The following is a 15,737-nucleotide window of genomic DNA, read 5'->3' on the forward strand; positions in this document are numbered from 1 at the left end:
GCGGACGCCGCAGGTGGCTCGGGCTGGGCGCCGGCCGGGGCGTGGAGGCCGGAGGCGGCCGTCGCTCGGCTGCGTCTCCGCCGGGGCGCTGCGGGCTGAGACCGGCGAGCCGAGGCGGGGAAGGGCGCGCGGCACCCCCGGGACGGACCCCGGCATGTTCCGCGAGACCGGGGCGGTCCTCCCGCCCGTGGGCTGAGGCGGCGGCGGCGGCGGCCCGAAGAAGCGACATGCACCTGCCGGGCGCCGCTTAGAGGACGCGGCCGGCGGCGAGTCCCGGCCGCCCGCCGGGGGGCTCCCTTCGCCCGGCCGCCCCCCGCCGCCGCCGCCGCGGGCCCGAGCTGGAGCGGCGGAGGGGGCGCCCCGACATGGCGGCCCGGAGCGCCCCGAGCTGCCACCTGCGGCTCGAGTGGGTGTACGGCTACCGGGGCCACCAGTGCCGCAACAACCTCTACTACACGGCGGCCAAGGAGATCGTGTACTTCGTGGCGGGCGTCGGCGTGGTGTACAGCCCGCGGGAGCACCGGCAGAAGTTCTACCGCGGCCACAGCGACGACATCATCAGGTGCCGCGGGGCGGGCGCGGGGGCGGGAGGGGCGGCGGCAGGCCCCGCCGGGAGCCCTCCCGGGCGCGGGGACCCGGTGCAGCGGGAGCGGCGCCGCGGAGACCGACAGCCCGCGGGCGCCTCGTCCGAAGCCACCGGTCCTCCCGCTGCAGACGCCTCTCCGCGGCTCCCCGGGCGTTCGGCGCTCAGGCTGGGTATCCTCCTCCCTCCACGCTTACGAAACTGCGAAAAGGTTATTTAGGTAGCAGTTTGCTCGTTTACATCCCACCGGAGGTTTCTGGTTCAACGAATTCTTCAAGCGCCGGGGGGAAGTCCCGTGCCCGATAGAGGACTGATCGGAACCGGGGACCGCGAGCTGGAGGCGGCCCGGGCGGGCGCTCACCTCTCGGCCGCTGTCAGGTTCTTTGGAGATCAGCATTTGCACCCCCAAAGGCAGTGTGGGAGTCGGTGTCATCGGAAAGGAGCTTCCGTTCCCCAACCCCCTTGTCCTCTCTTTAAAGTACCCCTCCATAAGTTCACTTTTGTATTTTGGGCTTACGTTACATTTTTTAAAATTTTTATTTTAATTCTCCTTTGGGCAGTATTCTGTGCTTGTTGACATTTCCTTCGTGGATGGTGTCTTTGAAATGTAAGTTTCAGTCAGTGTCTCGGCAGAAACTTTGGTGGCAAATAAAGTTAAAAGCTGCAGAAATGGATGACTGCCTCAAGCGCAGCATACGTGTCGGTGATGGAAGCCTTTGCTTAAACTGTTTTGAGCATGTGTTTGTGTGCCGCTTCTGGGTTTTTATTAGAAATTCTGTGATTGGATTTGGTCACGCCACAGGATTTAAATTGGGCATTTCAAACCCAGTATCTGGGTTTGGTGTCTTACAGGCAAGAATCATAAATTCCATAAACGACGGAGTTCTTTTATTTTGTGTGTACATCCATGATCTGTAGGGACAAGGGGTCTGGGACAAGCACAAGGTAGTGGGGTAAGATGGAGTAAAGATACGGAGAGCAGAAATTGAGATTGTGGCATAGGGGGTCGGGGGTTGTTTGGGGTTCATTGGTTTGTTGTGATTAATCCCAAGAGTAGACTTCATGCCAGTTCTCTGTCTTTTTCATGGTCCTTGACAGTTTCTTTCTTTTCCATGTGTCAGGTCGCCCACAGTACAGGGGTTAGGTAGTAATTTTACCTGGTTGAAGCAGACATCCTCCAGGTACTCAGTCTATTAGGCTGAGTTCAGTGGGTGAGGGAGCTGTGAAGGATTTTGAGGTCGTCTCAGAGTGCACCTACCTCTGTTGTGTGTAACTCTTTGGTATTTGAAAGCAGGATGGTATGAGGGTCTTCGAAATCTAGATACGATTTATTTGATGGGGCACTATGTTTTTGCGCATCCAGTAGTAGGTAGAAGTTATGTCATATGTCACACTGCTTGAATGTTTATAATTGTGTTTCAGTAAACTCTAAGGAAGGTAATGCTTTTGCTTTCCTTTCACATAGGTAGGTAGGAAGATAGATAGATGTAGTTGCACAGCCCATACATTGTCTCACAATATTGCAAAATGGCAAGTTACTTTTCTATAGACAAAAGATTTATCCTTAAAACAATTTATAGCACTAAGAAGGTTTCCTGAAAAAAATTGCAATGGGATCGTAAATCAGAGTCATATTGCATCTTGAAATTGGTGGCACAAATTTAATACAGTACTAAGAATATAGATTAAGAATCAGTGAAAAGGCTCTGGAAATTTCATATCGAACAAGGACAGATCATTATTGTTTGTGAAATAGATCAGGCACATGTTCAGACTTTTTCATTTTCTTTCCGATCAGTGTTTGAAATATAAATACAGAAAGTACTTCAACCATTTTCAATTATTTCATAGCTAAAAATGTAATATTCATAAATGTGATGCATAGTGGAAAACAGTGTTGTTGAAATATTAGCCTTAGTAATAAAAAGTTTACTGTTTCTATCATCTGTTTTGCTTCCATATTTGCTTGAAACTTAGGTAAAACTTATTGGTCAAATCTGACTTAGTCTGGGGCTAACCGGAATGAGCCGGTTATTTTCTTTACGTTCTGAAACTGTAAATGCTATATGGCTTGTAAAGAATGAACCACAACCTGTCTATCATTTACTTACCAGTTTTTCTGTCATCTTACTACATCTAATATTGCTAATGATGGTGCCACGTGACTTATCATTTTGTCCATGTTGCTTGTTATTTTACTACGTATCTCTATACTTCTCTAGTAATTTATTCTTTAGTTGTATTTATATCAGTACTGATTTATATAGAAATTAGTTTCACTGTCAGAAATAATACAGGAATTTTAGGGTCACTTGTTCTTATTTTTACAAGGTGGGGGCAAAAGTAGGTTTACAGTTGTTCATATGGAAAATAATACAATAATTAATAAAAACACAAGAATAAACTTCGTGTTTTGCATACCTCACAGCCATAAACCGACTTTTGCCCCATCCCATATTGTAATCACAAGATTCTCCAGGAGACTGTATGCTCAGGTGATCAGGTGAAGGCGGGAGGGGAGCAGAAAGATGTCTTCCAAATACAAAACTGGCCTTCAAGATTTGTCCCAGCAGCTTCTAGTTTACTTGGTTATTTTTAAAAAATGACACATGGCTGGCAGTTGTAGATCCTTGTTGCTTCAACGTATGGTCCTCAGACCAGTAGCTTCAGTATCACTTGGGAGCATCTTAGGTATGGAGATCTCCAACCCCACCCAGCCTACTGAATTAGATGCTGAATTTTAACACTCTCAGCTGATTGTAAACATATTGCAGTTTGAAGTTTGAAAAGCACCCTCTGTCTCAGTGGTTCTCAACCTTGGCTGCACATTAGAATCACCTGGGAATCTTTTTAAAATCCTGATTTCTGGGCCTCATCCTCCGGAAATTCTGTTTCTTTGTTATGGGGTGGGGTCACAACATTAGTAACAAAGAAACAGAATTTCCGGAGGATGAGGCCCAGAAATCAGGATTTTAAAAAGATTCCCAGGTGATTCTAATGTGCAGCCAAGGTTGAGAACCACTGCTCTATCTAGATCAGTGGTTTTCCAAGTGTGGCCCTCTAACCAGCAACATTGACATCACCTAGCAACTTGTTAGAACTACAAATTCTCAGAGTTCACCCTAGGCCTAATCAGAAATTGTGGATATGGGGCCCAGCAGTTAATCCATTTTAATCACCTCCAGGTGATGATGTATTAGAGAGTTTGAAAACCACTGCTTCTAGATTCCTGATTCTCAACCCTGGCTGCATGTTAGAGTCGCTTGGAGAGTTAAAATAACTCAAACATAAGAAAACCACTGATGGCTGAGTCTCATCCCTAGAAATTTGATTTAATTTGTTTAGAGTGGGTCTCGGGTATAACTTGCTTATTGTTGTTTGCTTCTGTTTGTAATTTCTAAGCTTTCCAGATGAGTCTGATAGGCATCCAGGGTTAAAAACCACTACTCTAGATATAGTAATAACCTGTATTTAGCTGGAGGGTTAGGAAGTCAATCTCAAAAAACTCAGGGCCAAATTTATTCACTTACTATTATGCATTATATAACAAGGTAGATAATTTGCTAAGTGTTGAAACCCCTTTAAAAATTTTGGGCCTCTTGCTTTAAGTTCTCCCTTGCTGGACATCCCTGTTTGGAATTTATTACCAAATAAAGCAATCTTAACTATGGTTTTCTCTTGGTGGATGTGCTCAGTATCATCAGGGACTGGAAACAGCAAAACACAGATGTCTTGCATCATCAATCCAGAAAAATGCTCACTAAAGGGGGACCTGGAAGTTTCACTAACAGACAAAATTATATGTGTATCCTGGATGGTATCAAGTAAAGTGTAGCCCAGTGCTCAGGTGATGATTTCAACAGTACTATGGAACAGTTGCTGTGCGATTTGGACCATGGAAAGTTCAGGATTGTAGTAGAATCTCATTGTTTCACAGTGTATTTCCCTGCTGACATGTGATGGGAGCATCTTTTCATATACTTATTTGCCATCTGTATATCTTCTTTGGTGAGGTGTCCATTAGGGTCTTTGGCCTAATTTTTAATTGGGTTGTTTGTTCTCTTATTGTTGAGTTTTAACAGTCCTTTATCAGATGTGTCTTTTGTAAACTTTTGTCCCAGTCTGTGGTTTGTCTTCTAATGCTCTTGACATTGTCTTTCACAGACCAGAAATTTATTTTAATGAAGTAAGGATTAAAATATATATGTGGACAATAAAATGGCAATAAATACATATCTATTAACAGTTGAATCTAAAAAACAAAATAAATGAACAAGTAGAACAGAAACAGTCTCATGGATACAGAGAACACTTTGACGGTTGCCAGATATTAGCAGTGGGTTTAATTAGATTTAGGAAGTTCTCTGTCTAAAATTCTTAGGTTGTTATGTATTTTTATCATAAAAGGGGTTAAATTTTTGTCAAATGTGTTTTCTATATCTGTTTCTATGTGTGGGTTTTGTTGTTCTTTATTAATATGACTAGAGGCCCGGTGCACGAAATTCGTGCATGGGGGAGGGAGGGTCCCTCAGCCTGCCTGCACCCTCTCCAATCCAGGACCCCTCAGGGGATGTCTCATAGCCGGGATCAAGCCTAAACTGGCAGTTGGACATACCTCTTGCAATCCAGGACCGTTGGTTCCTAATCGCTCGCCTGCTTGCCTGCCTGACCACCCCTAACCACCTCTGTCTGCCAGCCTGATTGCCCCTAACTAACCGTCTCCGCCTGCCAGCCTGATCGCCCCCTAACTGCTTCCCTGTTGGCCTGATCACCCCCTAATTGCTCCCCTTTTTGAGCCTGGTTGCCCTGACCTGCCCTCCCCTACCGGCCTGGTCATCCCTAACTGCTCTCCCCTACCAGCCTGATTGCCCCTAACTGCCTCTGCCTCAGCCCCCACAACCGTGTCTTTGTCTGGAAGGATGTCTGGAAGATGTCCGATCTAATTAGCATATTACCCTTTTATTAGTATAGATATGTTGTTCGACTTCAATATGTTGAACTAAGTTTTATTCCACTTACCTTCCCTTTTACTATTCATTTAGTATGTTCTGACTTGTTGACTACTACCCCAAGCCATCTAGATGTTCCAACCAGAAACCCTAGAGTCATTGTAGACCGTTTCCTTTCCCTTTCTCCCTATATTCAATCAGTTGATTCTGTTTTAATACCCTCCTAACTTTTCTCTCTTTCATTACATCCTCCACCCTGATGCCATTTTTTTTTTCCTCCCAAAGGTAAATCTCATCATCTAAATCTACTTACAGAAAAATTTATCAAGGAGAAATTTATATTCATTCCCTGTCTTCTGCTGATGTATATAAATCATTATCAACAGTTAGGTCTTTGTCTTGTATTTAAAGATTCATAGATTATTTTCTATGAATTATGGGTGTCATTTTGTTTTATAAAATGTGATTTGTACTTTAATATTAATGTTATTGTAGGAGTGCTACTAATACTATTTTTGGACACTAAAGATATGGTCTAACTTTATCCATTAAAGGAGTAAAATAGGAAAGAGGGTTTAAAAACAGATGCATACCAACTGAGAGAATGGAATGTGGTAGAGTTGCTACTGATTTGTTGCTGTGGTTCAGTTGATCCTTGTGAACATTCTGTTTTTGGACAAGTTTACACACACTATCATATTACAGGGATTACGAGGTCTATCACTAACTTTATCACATGTACTATTGAAGTAGTAACTTTTAGCCTGGATGTTTATAGAGGTTATTTATTTTAAATCCAAATTATTTTAAATGGATAAGTAAAGTCTAATTTTCACATTGGTATATGTTATAGATACCAAATATTATGAAATCTCTGTAACCAATTTTAAGCCTTCTACTTGTTTGTTTTGCAGCCTTGCATTGCATCCTGAACGAGTATTGGTAGCAACAGGACAAGTTGGGAAAGAGCCTTATATCTGTGTTTGGGATTCATACACGGTACAGACCATATCGGTTCTGAAGGATGTTCATACACATGGTATAGCTTGCTTAGCATTCGACTTAGATGGCCAGGTATGTGACAATTTTTTCTTTTTTTGTAACTGTGTGTTAAGAATGTGTACTATAAGGAATTATTATAAATCTATGAATATTAAATCAGAAAGCAATGATGAAAAGTATTTGTTCAAGGGTGGAGGTGGGTAGGTGGGATGAGTGGTTGGTGTATATGAGAACAATGAGGTTTTTTAATTTTCTCAAGAACTTTTCAATTGAATTAATTACTATCATGAAAGCTAAAGAGACTCTGATGCAGTGGAATATTATCTGGTTGCTCTAGAAAATTTTACACACAATTCTTTTCCAGGTTGTGTATATTGATAAGACAAATGGAAGACATCTTAGGAAAATTAAGTTTAAGTAGAGTTGTATACATTTTAATTTTTAGTTATTTTAAGGTTTTCTATTAAAATTATATTTTTTTATTGAAAATAACAAGGCAGTTCCTATATGAACTGTTTTTAGACAAAAATCAAAGTTAAAAACAAAGGATATAATTATGATTTCACTTACTTTACTAATCAGTTCCCAAATTATTATTTACTTCTAGACAATGACTTTTTAAAAAATTAAACAAGTCAACAGCTTTTTGGTGGTGTTTTCATGGAACTTATTATACCTAAAATATATTTAAGAAGTGGTAAAAAGTTGGATTTTGTAGGTGTGCAAAACTTTTATAGTCTTTAAAAGTTTTATGTTAAAATTAGAGTTTAAAAATTATTTTAACCTTTAGAAAAAAATTTTAGTTACCTGCTTTTCAATTCATAAAATTAATTCCATAGGTCTAGATTTAACAGGAACCGATTACATTGTGATCTCATCCCTTGAAAATGATATCCAGTAGATGTTTTATTTATAACTCTGAGGAATAGGTTCTTTGAGTAGCATAGATACATATGACTTTCTGATAAGAGTCTGGTAAGAGATCTATAAAGACTTAACTGGACCCTCTCATTTGGGTAAAAGTGTGCTTCTAGGTTTAATATCACAGTGTAGCAGTGATCATCAATTACAGAACCTTAATTTGTGTGCCATTTTTATTATTTTTTCAAGTCCCTTAATGTCCTCATATCAGAATTTTATTTTATTTTTTAAAAGGAAGAGAATAATACTCTTTACCTACTTTACAGGAGGTGAGATTTTATGAAATAAACCTATAAAGTTGTTTTTAAAAATGATTTACTAAAGGTGTTATGAAATCCAAGATGTTTTAACTGTATGTCTGTATGTTTTAAATGTAGATGTTTTCTTCTTAATTTTAAAATTGCCTTTTCTAAATGTAATATATTGCATTGCTGAGGAATTTCTCTTATATGTATAAGGAGAAGTTATGCCCACCGATTTTCTTAGTTGGAACCTTTAATTTCACTTATTTTAGGCAAGTTAAAAGAAAAGTCTTGGGTACATGTATTTTATTACCACAGATATTCATGAGAACATGTTACTTAAAATCTAAGCTTATAAAAAACATGATAGCTAAAAGTTATTGAGCACATACTAAGTGTAAGGCATTGTCTACATTATCTCATTTAATCCTCACAACCCTGTGAAATAGAGACCGTTATTATCTCTATTTTACAGATAAAGAAACTGAGACTTAGAGAGGTTAAATAACTTGCCCCAGGTTACACAGCTAGTAAATGGAACCAGAGCTGGAACCCAGGTCAGTCACACTCCAAAGTTCATGTTATTTTGTTTTGTTTTGTTTTTAAATATATTTTATTGATTTTTTACAGAGAGGAAGGGAGAGAGATAGAGAGCCAGAAACATCGATGAGAGAGAAACATCGATCAGCTGCCTCCTGCACATCTCCCACTGGGGATGTGCCCACAACCCAGGCACATGCCCTTGACCAGAATCGAACCCGGGACCCCCGAGTCCGCAGGCCGGCGCTCTATCCACTGAGCCAAACCGGTTTCGGCAAAAGCTCATGTTTTTAACCGCAATCCTTGACTGTCTCCCAAAAAGGAACTTAGAAGGTGCTTATTTATATTTCAAAAGGAGTTTATCCATCTTAAGTACAGTTAAAGCCTGGAAGGAACTGCTTCCAGTTAAAGATTGAGTTAAGAAGAAAATATCTGAAATTATATTAATGAGAAAATGCTTTAGTTAAAAAATATATTTTAGTACATATCTCTCCACTCATATCTATAAACTATTTATGAGATACCAACTAGGAAATACTGTATAAATTTTCCATGTTCTACTATAACTGAAACTATAAATGACCAATTAAGATTTATCCAATGAATGAGTTTCCCTGTTGGTAGCAATGCTGGATGTTCTTTTCCTAGAAAGGTTCTTCTGAATGGGTTGAGTATCTATGCTAACACTGGAAGTCTCCCTTATGTAGAATAATTAGGGCCTAAAAAGGCTAATTATATAAAGCCACATCAAACAGGGACTAAAATTTTATAGTAAATGGGGGAGGAATAAGAGGAAGGGAAATTTAGTACTTTATCTTGAAAATATAACCATAATTTAAAATAATAAAAGCACATTTCTCATATTTCATAAAATCTATTTTAGTTACAACTTTGCTAATTTGTAGAATGAACCAAGAATAAAGGATTAACGTTTTTAACCTAATTTGTCAACTATATGCTGGTACAAAATGAAATGCTTTGGCTTACCATTGACTTTTGGCACATAATTATAACGAGAGTCATTTTTACAAAAATATTAAGGGATTTCACTGTTTTTTTTTTCCAAGGGCCTTCAAATAACCTCCTGATAATCTAAACATATCTCAAGTGCCTATTGCATTTAAAAAAATTTTTCTTGTGTTGCTCTTCCAGATCCTAACATCTAATTTAATGGCTTTCTGTATGATTTGACCAATATTTACTTCATGAAGTCCTCTGTCTTTTTCAAAATTAGTGATTTTTACTTTGCAACATTGTAACAGTTAGATCAGCGGTTCTCAACCTGTGGGTCATGACCCCTTTGGGGGCCAAACGACCCTTTCACGGGGGTCGCCTAAGACCATCGGAAAACACATATATAATTACACATTGTTTTTGTGATTAATCACTATGCTTTAATTATGTTCAATTTGTAACAAGGAAAATACATCCTGCATATCAGATATTTATATTACGATTCATAACAGTAGCAAAATTACAGTTATGAAGTAGCAACGAAAATAATTTTATGGTTGGGGGTTACCACAACATGAGGAACTGTATTAAAGGGTCATGGCATTAGGAAGGTTGAGAACCACTGAGTTAGATCTTGTATATTAAACCCTGAGATCACAAGTATCCCCACACTAGGGTCTTTTAAGTTTAATTGTCCATTATTTGAAAGTATTTCACAATTGCAGTAACACATGGGATGCGTCTAGCTGTGGCTATTGGAATATTTTTCTTATTTGAGTACTTAGTATGCCAGAACTTTTTACTAAAAACTTCCATGGAGTTTTAAAGCTTTTAGCCAGTTGTGGCTTGCTTTGTGTGTATGATGAGTTGAGCCAGAAAGAAGAGGCAATGGTAGAAAGGACAGAGCCCCTCTGTTACTCACTTTATAGTTGTCTTGTGACATTTTAATTTCTACACAGTTTGCTGTAGCAAGAGGTGAATATCTTTGTTTTAGCTAGGTATTTGTTGAAATCTTCTTGTTCTCAAATACTAAAGATTCACCTGAGGATATTTTTTTTGTCATTGATATAGAGAGAGTAGAAGCGGGAAGGGGGAGAGAGAAACAGATCAATGTGAGAGAGACACATCGATTGGTTGCCTCCCAAATGTGCCCCAACCAGGGCCGGGGATTGAACCTGCAACCCTTTGGTGCAAGGGCTGATGCTCTATCCACTGAGCAACATCAGCCAGCCAGGACTGTTCTTTGTCTTTTCATGTGAACCATTCATTCTACACATTTGGGGTTTAAATAGTAACTATACTTTGCAGAAATGGTTTCTAACAGGGTACTAGATGACATTTCTCATTTGGACAAGAAGAGGAAATAGGTTCTTAAAGCTAATTATAATTATGGTAAACTGATGATGATGATGATAGCAAACACCTATATAACATTAACTATATTCCAGGCACTCTTCTAACTAGTTTATATACAGGGTGGGGCAAAAGTAGGTTTACAGTTGTTCATATGGAAAATAATACAATAATAAATAACAATACAAGAATAAACTGTTTCACATACTTACAACTGTAAACTTACTTCTGTCCCACCCTGTGTGTATATATGTTAACTGTCATATTAACCCTATGAGGTACTTTTGTTATCCCCACTTAATAGGTAAGGAAACTAAGGTGATTTCTTCTTTAACCCTTCATTTACTAAGAAGTGTATGTCTTGTTAATTTACAAATATTTGAAGGATTTTCTGTATAAACTTTATACTATTCTGATTTCTGTTTTTGTCAGAAACCAGTATCTTATTTTTCTTACCTATTAAGTGGAGATAATAAAAGTACCTCATAGAATAATAACTTCATGCTATTCTGATTTCTGTTTTTGAAAATACAGAAAACGTACTCTGTATTTTCATTTTAAAAAATTTGTTTAGGCTTATTTTGCGATTCAAAATTTTGTGATCTTAATGAAGCATCATGTACATTTGGAAATGGTAGGGAAAAATGTCTTCTGTTTCCTTTCCTTCTGTTTATTGTACTGTTGTCCTCATTCATTTTATTCTACATGTTTTGTAAACCCCATAATAACTTGTTATTTTTGCCTAGAATAGTTTTAAAGGCAAATTAAAAATAAGAAAAATCATATTTATGCATTTACTATTTGGGTGCTCTTCATTCATATGTGTAAATTAAGTCTTGAGGGATTGATCCTTTGTGATCTTCGGGAGTTTTTTGGCCTAGCTTCTTAGTAATTGTTTTTTCTTCCTCAGAATTTGTTCTTTGCTTGGCCTCAGGATTTTACCCTGTGCATGAAATATTGGTGTTCTCAAGGGGACTTATAAACTGATTTTATGGAGCTTTTTCTCTGTTCTGCAAATTACTAGCCATCTTGGCTTCTCTGAACTCTAGGCTGTCTTCTCAAATCAGCAAGTCTGCTGGCCTCTGTTTGGATTCCACTTTTCTGGGCTGTAGTCTGGAAATTGCCTTCTAGATAAAGGCTGGGACAATTTCAAGACTCACCTAGTTTCTTTTCCCCCCTTTCAGGATTCACAGTTCTTCACTTCCTATTATGAATGTCTGAAAACATTTTGTTTCATGTATTTTATACAGTTTTCGGATTGTTTATAGCCGAGGATCAAGTTCAGACCCTGATACTCATTCATGGCCAGAAGTTCATCTTTCATGTTTCTTAACCGCTCTCCTACTTTCCATCTCACTGTCTCCTCTTTTCAATTCTCTCTTTACTTCCCTCTAATCGTCTATTTAACTCTTCCAATGAGTTTTTCATTTCATTTATTTTTTCATATCTAGAAATTCTCTTTGCTTCTTCAAATCTGCCTGGATACTTTTATAGCCTCCTATTCTTTGCTCATATGAAGATATTTTTATGTCTTTTTTTTTTTAAATATGTTTTTATTGGTTTCAGAGAGGAAGGGAGAGGGAGAGAGAGAGAGAGAAACATCCATGATGAGAGAGAATCATGGATCGGCTGCCTCCTGCATACACCCCTACATGGGATCAAGCCCACAACCCAGGCAGGTGCCCTTGACTGGAATCGAACCCGGGACCATTCAGTCCGCAGCCTGACGTTCTACTATCCACTGAGCCAAACCAGCTCGGGCTATTTTTAAGTCTTAAACTTATTTTATATAATCTGATAAATCCAATGTCTGATGTTTTGCAGGACTGATTTTGCTGTTTGTCGTGACTTTCTGATTCTCACTCATGTCTCTTATGTCTGTGATTATCGGGATCAGGTTGTTTATTTTTTATTTTATTTTTATTGATTGTTATCTTTACAAATACTTTGAGGGATGGGTGTTTTAGTCCTCCACATAGTATTTATAGCTGCCTATGCAACATTGTTGAAAAATGCTTGAAGATTCTGCAATCCTTAGGACCACTCTAAATGAAAATTTCGGATTTATGATTAATGTGGAGTTAGGCCTTACCAGCCACACGAAGGCTGCTTGTGGCTACAGATTTTCAGGGTAGTGTTTCTCCCTTCATGAATTGCCACCCCTCCTTAATATAGGATAGTTTCTTGTTTTCCCTTACTCTGAGGAGTTCGATGCTTTAGTTAGAGGTTTGCATATCAAATCCCTACCTTCGGCGTGTCTTAAACTTTATTTCTATTCCTGTTCAGCCTACAGAACAAAATCAGGCTTACCAGGACTTAGCTGACACCTTTAGAGTAAAGTGGATGGATGTAGGAGCTCTTACTATTCAAGATTCCCATATGAAACAACTTTGTTTTTGTTCTCAGATTTCTTAATTTTTGACAGCTCAGTAGTACATTTAAAAGATGTTTTTACATTTTATCTAACATTTTTAGTTTTTGACAGGAGAGATGTTAGACATGGAAGTCATTCTTCTGTTTCTTAATGTGAAGAATCACACATATGTGCAAATATTAACAAGATGAAATATATCCAGCCTTTCTCAATAAAGTCTATAAAATATAACTGTTTTGATGTTTATAATACGAGTAGAATTTGCCATTTATAATTTGGTTCCTTTTTTTATCTGTTTGCCTGCCCGTCGGGACTTCTTGGAAATATTTCAGCGCTTGGTTTCAGTTGGACTCGATTCAAAAAATGCAGTTTGTGTTTGGGATTGGAAAAGGGGAAAAATGTTATCTACGGCTCCTGGTCACACAGATAGAGTAAGTATTGCCTTTCTGGCTTCGAATGGGTACTGGATGGGAAACGGCCAGAGGGTGTCAGGGGATTTTATGTTTCTGTCTTTTGTTATTGACCAATAGTTCATATCTAATTAAAAATTTAAAGTACAGTTGTAATTAGAATGCATATGTATTGTAGGTGTAGTGTTAGCACAAAACTTTTAACCTAGTTGCTTCAGCAAAAATGATGAATTTTATGACACTAACACCTCAATTTAAAAATTGAATGGTTCAGGCCTAGGGTCTGTTTAGTTTGGTTTACCACTGATTCGTTACATATATTTCATAGTTAAGGTGAAAACGATATTTCGTGTGTGAATTTAAAATTATGTATTAGAATTAGGGTTTTTAGAGACCTAACATTTTTTATTTATGAAACTTGTTAAAAATATATTATTCTAAGATGTTTAAAATTAACATAAAGGATATGATGTTGTCAGCTTTTGAATTAAATATTATACTACTTTTATATAAAAATACATCAGAATTTTATCATAAACTCTTCAAAATGTCTGAGTTTTTTGTGTGTAATAAAATTTTTAGCTAAACCAGCACAGGAGGGATAGTCATTGATTCTATTTCGGGAGAATCTATGAATCTGTAAAAGTGTATAGAAACATTTGTGTGATTTGCGTTTTGGAAAAAAAAAACAACACCTTGGTTTTTAGCAGATTCTCAGAGGGGCCTGTTACACAAAAACACAATTTAGATTATTAAAATGTTAAGTATAGCTTATTAAACAATTTTGTATTCTGACTTAGAACAAAGCATTTCACACATTAGTACTTTGGATTTAGTAAATAGATTGATTATTATGAAAAAATGATACCGTCATTGGAACTTTTAAAACTATTTTGTGGTTAGTATTTTAAAGTTGCATCAGTATGTTTTTCATTTAATCTGTTTTTTGGTGAGTTGCTAACCATTAACTTATAAGATGTATTCTTTCTTCATTGTCACTGAAGGCTATCAGTGTATTTTTAGAGGTACTGAGCATTTTACATGATTGTGCTGGCAGGTGTCAAAGAAATATGATGAAGACTACCAGATAGCAGAATTATTTTCTGCTATGAAATTATTTTCTGCTATGAATCAAATATTAGTTTTTCTTATATTTATTATTAAAGTACATGTTTCTAATGAATGTTTTATTTCATCTTGGTTTTTTTCTTGTTTGTTTTTGTAATAAAAATGGTTTGTGTGTATTTAGAATTTATGGAATCTTAGAAAGGAACAAAGCCTGGGGATCTCCAAAATTTAAGTGCATAAGTTAATATTGTTTGACCGATAAACAATAAAAATAAAAATAGAATTTGTACTATGAAATAAATGCTTGGATTCTTTATGAAAGTAGTTCTGCATGATAGAAAGCTTTCTGGCTGTATGTGTTAAGTCTGTGTTCCATTCAGATTTTTCTTTTGTAGAAATGCCTATGCCCTAGTTGTATTGAACCAATCTTGTTATTTATGGGCCTATATTTTTTAAAAATATATTTTATTGATTTTTCTACAGAGAGGATGAGAGAGGGATAGAGAGTTAGAAACATCGATGAGAGAGAAACATCGATCAGCTGCCTCCTGCACACCTCCTACTGGGGATATGCCCACAACCAAGGTACATGCCCTTGACCGGAATTAAACCTGGGACCTTTCAGTCTGCAGGCCGATGCTCTATCCACTGAGCCAAACCGGTTAGGGCTATGGGCCTATATTTTTAAAAAAGAATTAAAAATAGAGTTGTTAATTGTCCTTCTACTACTTGCTTCATAAGTTCATAGAAACTAAGAAATAGTGTTGTTTTTTTAAATAAAGAACAGCTCATCTTTTTTTAAAAAAAATACATTTTTATTGATTTCAGAGAGGAAGGGAAAGAAAGAGATAGAAACATCAACGATGAGAGAAAAATCATTGATCAGCTGCCTCCTGCATGCCCCTCACTGGGGATTGAGCCCACAACCCAGTCATGTGCCCTGACCAGGAATCAAACTGTGACCTCCTGGTTCATAGGTTGATGCTCAACCACTGAGCCATGCTGGCCGGGCAAGATACAGCTTTTGTTCCTTATCATTTATGTATTTACTTTATTTCTCAAGATTTTTATTATTATTGAGGAATATGACTTTATGATAGAGTTTGGGGGTTATTTGGTCTTTTGGACAGCATTGTTAAATGATTCTGAAATTAAGTATTTTAACCATAAATCTGATTTGTTTACAGATATTTGATATTTCTTGGGATTTGTACCAGCCAAATAAACTTGTCAGCTGTGGTGTAAAACATATCAAGGTACTAGGAGGGTCTTGTTGTATAATAGTCACTAGAGGGCTGGTGCACAAATTCGTGCACTGGTGGGGTCCAGCCAGCCCTCCCT

At 38.0% G+C, this 15,737-nt stretch overlaps 1 protein-coding gene across 10 annotated transcripts in view; it reads left to right on the top strand.

Moving 5' to 3' along the window:
* The first annotated feature begins 286 nt into the window (after positions 1 to 286).
* The window catches only part of EML5 (EMAP like 5), a 106,318-nt gene continuing 90,867 nt past the window's right edge, over positions 287 to 15,737 (top strand). For all 10 annotated transcript variants that reach the window (XM_070415158.1, XM_070415139.1, XM_070415149.1 and 7 more), the window contains exons 1-4: positions 287 to 562; positions 6,447 to 6,606; positions 13,251 to 13,349; positions 15,584 to 15,652. In XM_070415158.1, the coding sequence (XP_070271259.1) occupies positions 366 to 562; positions 6,447 to 6,606; positions 13,251 to 13,349; positions 15,584 to 15,652 (525 nt within the window). In that variant the 5' untranslated portion in view covers positions 287 to 365. The remainder of the gene's footprint in view (positions 563 to 6,446; positions 6,607 to 13,250; positions 13,350 to 15,583; positions 15,653 to 15,737) is intronic.

This window comes from Myotis yumanensis, unplaced genomic scaffold (genome assembly GCF_028538775.1).
Source record: "Myotis yumanensis isolate MYYU_CA2020_CCGP unplaced genomic scaffold, mMyoYum1.0.hap1 SCAF_1, whole genome shotgun sequence".
In the NCBI taxonomy this organism is placed as follows: domain Eukaryota; kingdom Metazoa; phylum Chordata; class Mammalia; order Chiroptera; family Vespertilionidae; genus Myotis; species Myotis yumanensis.